At 40.1% G+C, this 15535-nt stretch overlaps 1 protein-coding gene across 1 annotated transcript in view; it reads right to left on the bottom strand.

Annotated features, from left to right (window-relative positions):
* Positions 1 to 636: 636 nt before the first annotated feature.
* The window catches only part of SUSD5 (sushi domain containing 5), a 41171-nt gene continuing 26272 nt past the window's right edge, over positions 637 to 15535 (bottom strand). Inside the window, exons 4-5 of the mRNA XM_009093862.3 lie at positions 12325 to 12513; positions 637 to 4053 (exon numbers count right to left, since the gene is read on the bottom strand). Of these exons, the coding sequence (XP_009092110.1) occupies positions 2777 to 4053; positions 12325 to 12513 (1466 nt within the window). The 3' untranslated portion in view covers positions 637 to 2776. The remainder of the gene's footprint in view (positions 4054 to 12324; positions 12514 to 15535) is intronic.

A 15535-nucleotide genomic window follows, 5' to 3' on the forward strand; every position in this document is an offset into this window, starting at 1 on the left:
TAGGTTAACAAAGGAAAGAAGAAGAAAGGGAGATGATATCCCAGTCTGGACATCAGTGGGAAAATTCTGACCAGCCAGTTGTAGCTTGGGGTTTCCCTAGAAGAGAATGATAGATAATTTTTATCACAGACTAACAGATCAATGGCTGGATGTCACCATCACAAAAGCACTTCTGGTATTCCCCCATTTTTTTCCTCTCCTAATTTCAACATGCAGCTGGCAGTTTCAGCTTTGATTTCTAATTAATTCATCTCCTACTCTATTTTGACCTTATTAAGACTTTGTATTCATTGTACAATGTGTATATTATTTACCATTCCCATTATCTGTGATTAGCCAAGTTTCACACACAGAAGGAAGTCTAAGTCAAATGCATAATTGAAGAGCTGTTTATCCCCATCTGTTTATTAGTTTTCCCAAACTCCCTGGTAAAGCAAATACTGTGAATACAAACAGATGATGCTGCAAAGGAGGGGAGCTGTTCTAAAGCAGAACTGGTCTGGCAGTCTAAGCTAAACACATTTTAGCTAATATTCTACAAGAATTGTGAAAGGCCTATCTCTTCTCCATAAACTGGAGTTTGTGGGCAAACTGAATCATTTGCACAAAAACACATGCACACACTTCCTTTCCTGGTGTTTTTGTAACTTGAGTTTTATTTAAATAACTCCAAAGCATTATGTTAATGTACACTTTCTTCTGGTTCATGAATAACAGGTGTTTCTAAGTCTCCAATAAGATCCTTGTACAATTTGTATTTGTAATTATATTTTGAGTCTCATTTTTACACATTCAGTTCCTGAGACAAATAGAATTGACTTTTCATTTGGAATGTTGCTACACGGAACTGTAACACCTACTTGTACCTTTCAGTTAAACAATATTTTTAATGGATGTTCCTGTGTTTATTTTTCAGCATATTTCCATGGGTTTACAGATTATATGTTTTAGTTGAGTTAACAGTCTCCAAAAAGTTGCTTGGTGTGAAATCCGTTGTTGAGTTTTTGTTTTTTAACTGCTTTAAAAAAATAGTTTACAACAGAAATTTTGAGTCATCTCATAGTGTAGAATGCATTAAAAGCATAAAGTCATGCATATGTCAGAGACATATTTACAAATCTGTACAGTTTCTGTCATTTTTATTTACTGTGGCTCTTGCCAGGCACACAAGATTCAACTCTTACCCCTCCAAGGTCAAACTCTCCAAGATAACCCATAGCCATTGCCTAAAAATGCTTTTTTTTTGTTGTTTACCAGCCCTGAGATTGATGGCTGCATGTAAGATGGGCCCAATTCTGCACTCCATTTCATAAAGCCTGCCTTCCAGGGAGTTAGAGGTGATTACCAGTGAGACTCAAGCCAGAGCACGGAATGAGCTCTACCCAGGCAACCTTTTCTCACTCTTTGACTAAGGCTGAATGGCAGATGAATTTATTTCTGACCTGCAGATTATTCACAGTTGCCAGACTTCCTCTTGTTCATTCAGAAATATAAGGAAGACCTCGTAATAAACTCACACGAACTATGCTAAGGGATTCTAGAAAACATGTTCCCCTCTCTTCCTGTTTATTTTCAGAACTGTTGGAGATGGAATGTGTTGTTGGAAAAGCCTCAGTACTTTTGTACCAACACCCAGTCTAAAAGCTGAATGCATTTTATCAGCTAGATGCAATTTATTTCTTTCCCAGGTCCGCTTTATCTTTCAAACCACAATAAGCAGTATGCAAAGGGGCTGCCCATCTCCCAGAGCCAGTGTCCGCTCCTCCAGCCAATGCAAGAGCAGAATGGTAAAAAACCAGTCCTTCCACAAGTATTACACTTGGCTTCGGTTGCCAGAGGTACTACTGGCTGTGAATTAAAGTTCAGTATCTTGGTCAGTCAACATCGTGTTCAGAAAGCAGCCGATGTTACACAGGGTTCCCCTGGAAAGTGCTTTATCAGTGTTTGGCTCTGTGATGAGAGGCTGCTCATCATAACACCTGCATTCCAAGGTGCTCTGACTCCTCTCCTGCTCATGCTCAAGGAAGAATGGAACTTACAGCATTCTCTGAATTCCAGGGAAACATCATCATTTCTACAGCAAGATTAGTTATAAGAATGGCATTTCTTCACTAAGGCTGAAAGAACACCTTCCAGAAAAGTAGCATAACGATCCAACATTTGTGGCTTGTTAAATTCACAACACTGAAGAAAATGACCTTAGTAATCATTGCAATACTATCCATTAAAGTCTGGTAGCAAATAGTTTTTCTTTTTAAGACACATCAGGTAATAATTTGTTATGGTGGTTTATCCTGACCAGCTTGGGCAGGTTCTGAAAAAGGAGCAAACACCAAGTGTGTGGTTGCTCCAAAAAATCCTTTTTCCATTCTTCCCTCCTTCTTTTCCTCTTCCAGCGAGAACAGACCAAAGAGGCCTGACCAGCCCTACCATTTCATTATAACCAGGTAACACAGAAATTAATCAATTAATTTATTATTAATAGGAGAAAAATGTAACAGCGGGACAAATTGAAGATGTACTACTGAGCACACTGTGTTCTGCTGGTGTCTCCAAAAGACCCTTGTGATAAAAATGTACAGATTCTCTAGCTCTGAAAAGTCGAATATGCTAGACTGCAATTTCAAAAGGATGAAATCTTTTCTGTCTTCTATGTTCTTCTAGCACACTTTTTTTATTCTGCTTTCTGCACTGCTGGATTTTAGCATCCATGAGTCAAGTGATTCTTCTAGCATCAGTATGTTTTTTCTTCTGATCTCTGCCAAAAGGCCCCTGGTTAGACTTTCTGCATTTCAATGTGCTGGTGGTGGTAGTGGTGGTAACAGTGATGTCTGGGCTGACACCTTCCATTTAGTTTATAAACAGAATTTTTCTGCTGCCTTTTTTTGAAAAACCACACGGCCAGAACAGCTGCAACCAGTAACAAGCAGAGAAGAATCACTATTACTGCTATGATAGCACCTTTACTGGCCTTGGGACAATCCTCTCCCTCACATGGCTCAGAAGTGGGGATGGGCTTTTCTCCAAGGCCCTGGGTGAGATTTTCTTGCTCAGCTAATTCCTGGGATGCTGTGTCAGTAATGATGTCTGGAGCTGGAGCAGTGGTTGCTACTCGTTCTGGGTAGGTGGTTGTGTCTCTTGGTTCTGTGTATGGAGTGTGATCAGAGGTGCTGACAGTCACAGAGGTTTCTGACATGGATGTTTTTAAGCTGCTGAGGTCAAACAGCACTGTTGTGGTGTGCTCCTGAGTTACAGTTTCCAGAGATGTAGCCGGATGTTCCCACACAGCGTCATCGTAACCCCTGCTGACACTGAAGCTCTCCAGACCACTCACTGATGTAAGTGGCACCGCTGTCTCTTCAGCCCCTTCATCATCTGCTGCTGTTGTTGCTGCCACAATCTGTGTTAGACCTTCCTCTGGAGCTGGGCTGCCATTTCCTGATTTCCTTACTTCCACGTGATTTGGCTGATCAGTTGTGAGGATGATGTCATCTTCTGTTCCCATGGAACCATCGACTTTATCACCCTCTTCATCATCCTCCACCACCTCTTGTGTTACTGGGTATCCATCTAACCAGGACTCGTCAGTGATGGCAACTGCATCCATCGCTGTCTTTGTGTCATTCGTTGTGAGAATGGGTCCTATGGGGAAATCCTCACTGTCATAAAACATTTTGGCACCAGGTTCATCATAGACTGTCTTCACACCAATGTGGTTATCACCTTCAGAAAACCGTGCTTTAGTGGAATCATCTGTCTCCTTCTCTGGTTCGGGCTCACTGAAAGTTTCTGATGGAAACCAGAACAAGTTTTTTTGGCTGAGGAGTGACACGGGGGACTCAGTTGGTGCCCTGCTTCCTTTTTCAGAAATGTCTGTGTGCTGAGTAACCCCCTTGGTACTTCTAGTTCTTCCTTCCTCTGAAGTTTTACTGAAGGAAAGCTGAATTTGCTCCTGCTCAATTTCCTCTTTGCCATTGCCATGGTCGTTCTCGGCAGGTATTGATCTGTCATCAGGAAAGTTATCTTCATAGTCAATGTGGGCCTCAGTTTCATCTAGAAAAATGAAAAAAAGCCTCATAAGCCAACATTTCATTCTCTGTCAAAGCACTGAGCTCATTTATTACAAGAATCCAAGAAGAAAGTGCAATGCAAAGCGTCTTCTAGGCAGTATTTTCATTCTGTGTAATTGTTTATTTGAAGAGGGCATGGTCTGTGAGCTGATGCTCAGTTTCAAGGGTTTTTTTTAAAAATCACAATAGGTGTCAATGCTAACTGCTAATGTCTTACCTTTCCAGATTTAAAAATTAATATAAATAACTCACTGTCTGCAGTTAGAGGACTTCCTTTGCTTATTGTTTTCTCAAACCTTTTCTTTCCCTAGTATGACTCTTTGCAAAATTTGAGGAAAAAAATTCATCTTATTCAAGCAAGAAGTGTGTGTGGAGAGAAAGATATAGCAAAAAATTAACAAATTACTAATTGGTAATTAAAAAAAAAAAAACCCAGACAAAACTAGAAGTTTTACAGCAACTTCATCCCTTTTGAGCCAGATGATTTTTTCAGTAGCTTATGATCAAGATATCAAGGCACGTTCTTATCAGTATCCTGCTTTTCTTCAAGCACCTTGGTGTTACAGTGGTACAATGCCTGGGGCCAGAACAGTTGTTCTTATTCCATAAGAGCTCTTCAGAGCTGACTGAGGCAGACTCCATCACCAAGGCTGACACTGAGTTCTGCTAGTTTTCATCTGAAGAAAGCAAGATGCACCCTGCAAGGCTGGAAAACTCTGTCTCAAACACTTGAAGCCTAACACCGAGTTAGCATGATAATCCTGTCTGTTCAGTAAACAACTCTCAGGCTTCCAATTTTAAGGAATTAAATGTTGCCACAGAGAAAACAGGAAAAACAATGAACACAGGACACAAAATTGGTAAAAAACTGAGTGCAGCAGAGGGGCAGATTCATTACAAAGCTTGGGTTTGATTTAGAAATACTCAACAGCTCTACCACTGATAGCAAAATAGTCTCGACTCAAAGCACAAAGCTAACTGTTTGAATTTGAATGGAACAGTGCATTGTACTTAATATTTCTTTCACTACTCTAAAGCCTTAGCTCAATGAAAAATTTTCCAAACTAGACAGGGTGGTTGATTTTCAGTTCACACAAGTTTTATTCTATAGAAAGTTGATGTAATTTCTGAGATTTATGCTGGCATTAGAAGTCATAAAAAATACAGCCTTGGGATATGGAAAATAACCTGAATCATGGTGAGAATTTTTCTTTTTAAGAGGGTGTTTAGTCTTTTATGAAGACAGTGAAGCAATAGACCTGGCATGACATGGGAAACAAGAAATTAATAGGAGAACCTGTTTTACAGATCACTGCTTGTAAACCCTTATCTTTTTTTGCCTTTTTACAGGCAACTGATTTTGAATTACATTTTCATCTGGGGCCCACCTCAATTTCCGCCTGAGTCACATTTTCCTTGGAGACTGCTTCCCAGACTTCTGGCAGAGCCATATTTGGTCTACTCTTAAGAAAGATTAGAAATATTGTCAAACCAGGCTGACCAAAACCACTTAGCAGTGATACAGCTCACACCAGCTCACTTTTTGCCAGAACAGCTTAAGCCAGGAGCCAAAACAGAATGAGCATTAGCAAAAGATATTTTCCTTGGAATAGCATCTGGGTCTACCAGAAACCAAAGCAGTTATGCGTAGGAAACCCAAATGAGTGTCCCAAATAGCCTGCAGAGAGTTAATGCCTCTGTGAAAGCTATCATGGTGGAGAGCTGGATGCTCTTAGCAGGTCCTCTCATCTCACAGGAAGTGCCAACAGCAGACCTCTCTCCCTCCTGGTCCCAGTGTTCTCATCTGCTTGTGTAATCCTCTAGATCCTCCCCATCCTCTCCAAAGCAGGAAAAAACTTCTTTCTCGTTCAGGGATGATTTAACAGTCAGGGGAATAAAACTCAGAGTGGAAATCTTCCTGGTAGGACTCCCACTTTTCTAATTAATCTTGAAATCTTTTCCAATAGCTTTTCAGACTTTCATGAATGTGTGGAGGCTACCTCTGAATATCGAGGCACTTTAGCAACATATTCAAGAAGCTCTGCATGGCACTATCCACCACAATGCAGCACTTCTACTAACTGGCAAACATCAGCCTCACTTTGTCCCTTCTCTTGCTTTCACTCTAGAATTTTTCTACCTGGCTGGCATTCTCTTTACATGGAAGTGGTGCCTCAAACTGTTTTATTCTCTAATCATCCAGACTCCTGCTAGAAGCTGATATCTGGCACATCTGCTTCACTTGAGTTCAGTGTGTCTGAGGAGAGCCTGTGGGTGTCTGTGGCATGTACATGAACTGGAAAATCACAATGTGAGAAGTCACCTTTTACCAACTGTTATGGTCATTGTTTTATTTTTGTAATTGAATCATCACAACAGTCTGCCTTCACCTCTATGTCTCTTGCAACCTCAATTTTTGCCACTCATTCACTTTCCACACTTCAGTAATCCAGCTGAGGTTCAAACAGTAATTTTTATGTTGTGGTGAGCAGGCACACACATCTGCAAACAAAAATTACATCCACATGCTTGTGCTGTTTCCTCCAGACCTATTTTTTAGTTAACAGTATGGATGGGCAGCTAGTATTCATCTCATTGACTGGTACCCAATGTGTGAGTGGATCACTGATGAATGCTTAACAAATGTAGTAACAGGCTTTTTAGAGATTTTGAAGCTCTTTCCCTTCAGTGTTTCTCCTGCCATGTGGTTTCAGCCCTCTAGGAGAAAATCCTATGGAGGCACATCAGGAAAAAGCATGGGCTTCTAAGAGAGTGCAAGTCCCCAGTCTATCAGAACATATCAAAGGTTTTTTGAGCCATCAATTGAGTCTCCATCAAACATGCTGCCTTTGGGCACGATCCTGCCTGTAGAGAAATGAATTGGTGTTTTCTTAATGCAGAGCTGGGGGAAGAAAAAGCCCATTGTAGTCTAAAGAGATCCTGAGATTGGAGCTTATTATGCGCTGCTCGTCACCACATAAGGGAGTCTTGTTCCCTCTCACAATCAGATTGTGGCCCAAGTTGTAAAGCTTGGGCCACAAGCTTTTGAATATTTTCATATTCAGTCTCCCCTATTTGTGGAGTTTATAGCAGAGACTATCAACATAACTAATGTTAGCTTATGGGATGCCAAAATGAAAGCAACTATTGGGCTCTCTAACCATCAAAGGAAATACAGACGCCCTTACTCTGGAGCTTTGATTTATATGGTCCTGGATTGACTTACACAGTAATAATACTCTATTCTTTCCTTCTGGGCCTCAGACCTTCAAATGGGACTTGGATTCAGTATTTAGTGACTCTGTGTTACCATGGCAATCTTTAAGTCCACCGTGAGCTTGATTTTCTGGGAACAGATTCCACAACTTCTGCACTTCTTTTTGCTCACCTCCTCAGCACTTTCCTGAACTTTCCAGTTCCCTGAATTTTAGTGTTGGTACTGAAGAGCAACAGCCAAACCTGATTCAGCTCCACCTCTTACCCAAGAAGTTGTAACTGTTATTTATACATATTTTTAAAACTGCTAGCAACTGTTTTTAAAGTGATTACATCTATCTTTCTACCTAGGCAGGTCTGGTTTTATGAAGAGCTAGCCCTAAAGATCCAAGATCAAAATCTTTCTATATTTGGTCATTGTTACATCTTGACCGTACCATCTTCTGGCAGACTCAAGGGTCAGTGAGTTTTAATTCACTGTCTGAGGGATTACTGAGTCTGAAATGAACACTTTACAGCAAGAGATGCTGAAATGACATACTACCAAAGATGTGAAGCTCAGTTACAGGGTAAAATCCTTTCAATTATTAATTAATCCTTCTTGGGAAGCATCCAGTTCTATAGAGCTTTCATCTCCTTCAGTTTTTGATCCTACTGTGAAAACAGTAACCAAACATAGAGACAGGCAAAAACAAAGAGCCTGGTCTTCCACACTCTAGGATCAGTTTAATTTTTCTTCTAGATAGCATATTGGCATCCAAGCTCTATTTTGGATGTTGCTATTTTGGGCAACCATAAAACGCACTGCATATTTTATGGGTGTATTTTTGGAGTACAGGAAATTGAAACCTGATTCTATGTAGACCATCATTATAAATATTTGTACTGTATGAAAACATCTTTAGTCTAAGAATCTCAAAGTAGCTACAGCAAACATTAACAAGACAGCATCTGTCTTTAAGGATGGGAAGGAAAAGAGCATGTAGACTGATTTGCCTAAGATAAGTAATTTTGTGAGCTGCAGCATCTCAAAGAGTTATCCATTTGGTTTGGATCTGGCACACAAATTTCTCTGTAGTTGACCACAGTATGCTAGACAGAAATTGTGCCTTTTGTTTTTTGCAATAGCTATAAGAAAGAGGATAACTTTTATTCCAGCAGAAAGCCTGCTAATATAAATAAATAACCCATCAAATTTTTTTCAACTTATTCCATTTGGCAGAATCCATTCATGCCAGATCAATACTTAACATTAATCTAATACAACCCCTCAGTGGCAGGCCTGGAAAGGGAACCAAATTTTGTCATAACAATTGTTTTGACAGGCCGCGGACACATTTGTTACTGATTATATTTGTCTGTCACAACTCTTCCTTTGCACTCACAGAATGGACAAAAAAAAGCATTCTCAAATAAGATCAAAAGCCATAGACATTTTGTTTGATTCTCCATATTAAAAATAAAAAAAACCCAAAAATAAATGATGATAGCTAGTCGTGCTTACAGACTACATGAATGTGAGCCAATATAATTTTTGAAAACTCTGGAAGTAATGTTTGAAGTAATGAGAGTTGTTGAGCCAGGCAACAAGACTGGTAGCTGCAGATTAAGTGGTCAAAGTCAGCCAAGTCCTCCTTACACTGACATCTGAAGGGTGGTCCTCAGCCTGGAAAAATTGGACTACCTTGGAATACACTATCTGTGTATCCAAGTGATGTCATTGGAGAGACTCCTTAGATGTGTAGAAGATATGGACTCTCTTGGCACAAGCATGTAGCTGGAAAAACCCAAATAATCCAGGGAAAAGGATAGATACATGACATTCTTCTGAGTTTTAGGGCAGAGGTGGAGCATGATTTCCCAGCCATCTCATCTGCCCTCTCTTTGAGGGAGGAAACCCTAGAAAATGCAGCCTAATGCAGTCCAGCCCTGACCCCTGCCACTGAAGTGTTGGTATTAATGCTTCTGGTATTGAGCTCATGGTTTATTTTGGGAAAAAAAAAAAACCAAACCAAATGTCATTTAGCAATTGTCAGTTTAGTCTCTGAGCTTGCAGGACAGCCACAGCATGGAACATATGCATCTGCTTTCAGACCTTACTACAATGTTCTTCAGGATATATTTTGTGAAGCATTCTCTCTACAGAAATTAAAAAAATAATAAATGGCAAAATCCATGTATTTCCTTGTTGTCTCCTTAAGGTTGCTTTGTTGGGCTAAATATCCCTGTGCTTTCAGCTAGAACACAGTGCCTTTTCATGACAAGGAATTACAGGAAACAGTCACGGGTTTTTTCTTAAAAAGCATCTTAATTAAAAATAGCTGTCTATTACCTGGTGTGCACAATGCCCATTACAGCCATTAGTAATGTCCTGCTTTCCTAATTTCCATCATACTTTACTGTATCCAGAATCCCCTTGAATTTCCATCATACTTTACTGCATCTGAAACCCACTTAATATAAGTCCAAAACTATTTTGTTCAGTTATGCCCATAGCCAGGGTTTGCCATGAATTTTGCATTATGTGCCTATTTGATTATCTACTTTTTTTTTTAAATTTTAATTTGCAAATCTGCTGACTGTATAGCTGTACATTTATATCCCAGGTGCACTTGCATCCCAGGTGCCAGAATGGACTGTATCTCTTCTTACTGGATCAAAACAGAGAGGAAAGATGATCACAAAGAGACTTCAAAGAACATTTAACTGCTATATTTAGACACTGCTATGATGATAGTTCTGTGACTCCATATTTGCTCTGCATGAGCAACTGGGAATGTACAGCCAGTCTGATCCTTTTCCACAAACAAGAAAAGCTTGCAATTATTGCTGTTTGTCTGATATTCTGCCTGGACAGCTGGGTATTATAATGGGGCAGTTACCAAGTAGAACAACGGTACTCAAGGTGCAACATCCACAAATCCCAGCAAGTTCTTTGAAATTGGATAAATGTCATCACTCTTCCACGGATGAGGTGGAGTAAGCAGCAAAGAGCAGTACAGTGACTTGTCCCTAGTCTCAGAGACACTGCAAGATGTAGGAACAGGCCTTATATCTCTCAATGCTCTGACCACAGCTTTGTCCCTGTGGCTCCCTTTTGTTGGAGTAAGAGCACTGGGACCTTTTCACACTTCCCAGTTGCTCACCCAGCACAGATGCAGAGCAAGGGCACTGTATCATCTTACCAGGCTCTAAACATAGCACTTAAATGTTCACTGAAGTGGCTGCACGAACATCTTTCCAGTGATGTCAGCCAGCTAGGACAGAAGTGGTCCAGTCTGCCAACAGGAATATAAATTCTCCATTAAGTCCCATCATTAACCTTCACAATAGGGAAGGTGCTCTCTTGCCTCAAAGCACTTAAAAATCAGTCTGTGTGCTGACTTCTGGAGTACTTAATAATTGTTCTCCTCTCTCCTATGACCCCAAAATATCAGTCAACTTTAAATCAGGTTCCTTTTAATTAAATTCTCTTTTTTTTTGTTGTTGTACTTTTTCACTGGATTCTTGCTTTTTAAAAAATAATGAAACCTATTATCACACATTTCAATCATCCTGTAAAGTCTTCCTTCTTAAAGAATTATGATCAGGAGGATTAAATACATAATTATTACTTGAACAATTATTGTATTTTCTGTCCCATGTCCTTAAAGCATTTGAAAAACATTAATCAGAGGAAGCCCACCTGAATGAAGTCTACATTTAAATAATTTACAAAATCATAATCCACAATATCACATCTGCTCCCAAGTTTCAGTGTTGATGTTTGTGATTTTACAGCCATGCTTTCCTACTTTTTTAAAAAATATTTTCCTCTCCCTGGCAGCTGTGTGAAAGGCTTGGGAAAAACAGGGGAAACAGAGTGTTTATCCAGAGAAAACAGTGAAACACAGACAACTTAAATGGCCTGGCTCTTTCCCTTCCTTATTTGGCTGTAATACAGCCTTATGTCTGGGTGTGATGAAGATAGCATTTCCATTAACCTCAGTAAAGGAAAAAGAATTATCAATTTGGTGCAGATTATAGGAGATTCAGACCCACTGGGTAAGTTGAAGTTGTCCCTGTTTATTGTAGGGGGGTTGGACCAGATGGCCTTGAAGGTTCTTTCCAACCCAAACTGTTCTATGATCAGATACAGATACTTATTTTTTTCCTTTTTCCCTCCACGTTCTTCCTCTATGTCCTGCATTGTTTTGCATAATCATCTGAACTGCTGTTTGTAAAACAGTTTTGGAAACTGAAACAGTTCAGAAAAACGCTGGTGCTTTCATTCTTTGGATTTTTTGTGTATCTGTACCAGTTGGATGGGGTCCCTAGTGCACAGACATGACCTATTTCTACTAAGAACAAGTTTGAACTTTTCTCACGATTATCCACTACCTGATGGTATATTCATGAGTCAAAATAACTCCTTGCAAGCTCCAGACATTAAGGAATATATATTCTGAAATGGATATACTAACTCCAGCCCATATAGATAGCTCAGCTACCCAACAGCTGCTCATTCCTTTGCTTAAAATGTATCTGTTTTGCCACAAACCTTACTTTAAAGATGTGATAGCCTTCTCAAAAAAACACTAAAATTTTCTGATGAGCATTCTTAAATACTGGGAAAAATGGTGGGCTTATACATTGGGCAAGGAGAAAGCAGAATTCAGATTACACGTACGTCTGAACTCATGGTGCTGTTTAGCCTATGTTTAAACAAGGGGAAAGTTAAAAGACTGCTGTGGAATTTAACTAACACATAAAGGTGGTTTTTACTGAGGGTTTAAATTAAGGAAATGTCATTTTACAATTTGCTTGGGGGTTTTGTGGTTTGGTTTTTTTTTTTTTTTGAAAAATCTTTTCTCGAGTCAAGTCATTTGGTAAGAAAATCCACTTTCACTTTTTTTAATGGAGTGAATATTCAGGCAACTACTCTTGCGCTGGCAGACAAAAATCCTGGAGGCATGGTGCAAGGTAAAAAGTGTTTGCCAGTTTATTGTTGGGGCAGAGGAAAAAAAGCCCCATCCCACAGTTTTTTGGCTGAGCTGACCTTTGACACAGGCCTGGACCTGGCCGTACCACTCGCCGCAGCTGTCGCAGAGCAGCGTGAACGCCGACTCCTTGTTGCCCATGGCGTAGCCCTGGGCACAGACGTACAGCAGCTCGTCCCCCATTTCAAAGCCAGTGTGGCCGTGCAGGATGGTGTGGGGGAAGGATGGTGGGTCCCCACAGGGCTTGTCTGGAAGGAAAAAGGAGATGACATTGTAAAGACTTCACAATTGTCTCTTAGTACCGTGCTAAGAACAGTTCTACTGAGGATGAACTTATGTGCATCCACAGAAGTTGTACATCTCATCTGTTTCATGCCCTTAATGTCCTTTCACAATTATTTCCAGCTGTAATTGCCCATTACAGCTGGAAAGTACAAATTGGGCTGTAACTGTGATGCCACTACCATAACTACTGCGATGTTATTGGTGTCAGACAGTCATGCATCTAGAAGGGATTTGTTTCAAACAAGGCAGGATGCCAGATCACAGCTGCCTTCCCTGCCTGATTCTACAAAAGCTAACAAGAGCTTGGGCAGGTTGGGACTGGAATCCAACAATTTGGACACAGTCATTTTTCTTAACCACAGAAATGCCTGTGGAGTTGTTTTAGACTGTCATTTTGATCTCTTCTACGCTGTAGGGAACCAGCAGATGCTGAGCAATGGCTCAGTCCACACTCACAGAAAGAAGAGGTCCAGGTGAGCACCAGTCAGTTTTCAGACTATCTCTAATCTTCTAATCTTTCTCCAATCAGGGGTCTTCCCAGATAGTAAAATCTCCCTTTCCAGGGTAGAGACACCCTAAAATAAATAGTGACTTGGGCTCATCAGCTCAGGAATACTCAGGCGTAACATAGCTCTGCTGTCTAGGAGAATCTGAAGAGCTAAATTTATAGCAGGGTATAAAACTCAAAAAGATGTTTGATAGTATTTTTGCTGACAGCATTAGAAGCCAGGAAGAAAAATTACTATGAGCGAGATCAAAACTGGTTTTTGTTGCATTAAAGAAGTGTGGAGAGGAGGCAGGGTGACAGCTGCCACCACTGGTGTAAACTGAATTTTAGCTCTCTTTTTCAGGTTTGAATGATCTTGGCCATTGTTAACAAGGCAGATCAAGATTTTCTAGAGAACTTCTGAGCATTGTGGATTCTCTTTCCTCAAAGTCTTTCCTGTCTGACAAGAGCTCTTCACAAGGGGTTTGCCATGTCCCTTTTTCCTCCATATTTTTTACATTCCTTTTTGGAATAGGTGCATCTTGGTTACAGAAAAACAAAACAAACAAACAAAAATATAATGTAAGAACATGAATTTTACCAAGAAACCCAAGGACAAAGACTGTGGTGTTGGTACAAATTATCGCTTCTATATTCTTTCTCAAATCTGTGAATTTTTTCCAGTGTCTCTAGAACCCTTATTCACTGTGTTAGAAAAAAACAAGCTGTTTATCTTGCCAAAGTAACTCAAGATCCAAAATCTTCTTTTGTCCATATACAAAGCAACCAAAATTAAAAGGCTCCTGAGTCCTGGTAATTATATTGGATAAGGGAAACACGGGCCTAAGTCTATGTTTTAGTATTGATCTCTCCTGTTGAAATAGTTGGCTTTGGTACTAAAACTTGATTGCTTAGCTGGTAAAGCAAAGATGATGTTCCTTGAAAAGGCTTTTATTTGGAAGCTGAAAAGACTCCAAGACTATGTTCCTAAACATGCAGAAGAAGAAACATCTTCAAAGAACACCCTTGCTATTTTGCTAGAGTCTTTTAGGGCATCATCACCACGAGATCTTGCAAGCAAGACAAGTGTTTCATTGACACCAGTTCATGTCCAGGGTTTTCAAAGGGCAATAGGCTAGACAGAAAAGCTTTTTCAATCTCCCCTCTGCAAAAACTCAGGCTTTCCTGCTTTTGCCCAGGGACATTCTGCAAAACACTTCTAAGTCTCAGGCTGCAGCTTTTCCCATCATCTACCCACTTCTGACTCAGGCATAGGTAGATACATGCTTATTTAGAAATATGATGTATTTATTTTGCCAGTCATTTACCTCGTAGTGAAATAAAAATCCTATGATAAACATCCACAATCTGTGAAAGTTCCTTTGGATCGGGCTTTTGGAAATTGTCTAAGAGACCTGACTAACCACTTCTCAACCGGGTATGCTGAAAAATATCTGCCACTAATGTAAGGGACATGCTACTGAAGTCAAATTTTGAAGCTTGTTCTCTGTACTGTACACACACAGAGGCATATATATATATATATATATACACTGTCTAACACCTTCAGAAGTTAGTGGGAGTTATGCACACATACACTGACAGAAAAAACAAGCTTTTGAGGCTACACAAAGCTCAGTTTATATGGAATCTTATGGAGGTTTGATATCCGAGGAAGTGAGGAGCTGTTAGCAGCTAATGCTTTTCCTGTGAACTGGCCGGATGAATAGAGATTGATGTGGATGAAAGGTATAAAAAAATATTTTATTGCCTCATAGGAAGGCTACAGAGCCTTGCATTTAATGTACTTTATTTATGTAGCTACTTCCATCCATACAAATGGGAGCTGTGTATCTGTTCTGAAGGAAGTATTGACCCCAAGGCTGCATGGAACAATTATACATCAGAGAGTATTCTTATCTATAAAGCCTTGCTTCTTAATCCTGTTGCCAGAGGAAGCAGAAAAGCCACACATTAGTTAACTATGGCAAACACATTCAAAAAGTACATTCTAACCTTCCAGGAAAGAAGAAAGCTGAAGGGATCTCTACAGTAAAATTTGAAAACAGACTCGGTGACAGAATTATGAACTCCTAAAAGAGAGATCTGGCTGACGCATGAACAAAAAGAAAAGCAGAGATTTTAAAGATGCCCATGGACTGACACTGGATGGGGAACTCTTGACTCTCTTACATGAGACTTTGTAAGGTCATGCATTTGCTGCAGAACATACTGAGTGACAGCATGGACAAGCATAAGTGAAAACTGATGCACTACAAAGACAAACTCAAGTTCCTACATCCATTTTGCTGCTGTCCTCTCCTGCATAAAGTGTACAGGAATTTTCCAGGTTACAGCATCTAATGGCTCCTCGTCCTGCTGCAGTCTCAGTTGCTATGACAATTCCTGCTCAGCCTTTTGCCAAACCTGTTCTTTCTGGCACACGAGCAGAAGTGACACTGGCACAGCAACTCATCAAACTGAGCCACTTCTGGGGA

The sequence above is a fragment of the Serinus canaria genome, chromosome 2 (assembly GCF_022539315.1).
Source record: "Serinus canaria isolate serCan28SL12 chromosome 2, serCan2020, whole genome shotgun sequence".
Lineage (NCBI taxonomy): Eukaryota > Metazoa > Chordata > Aves > Passeriformes > Fringillidae > Serinus > Serinus canaria.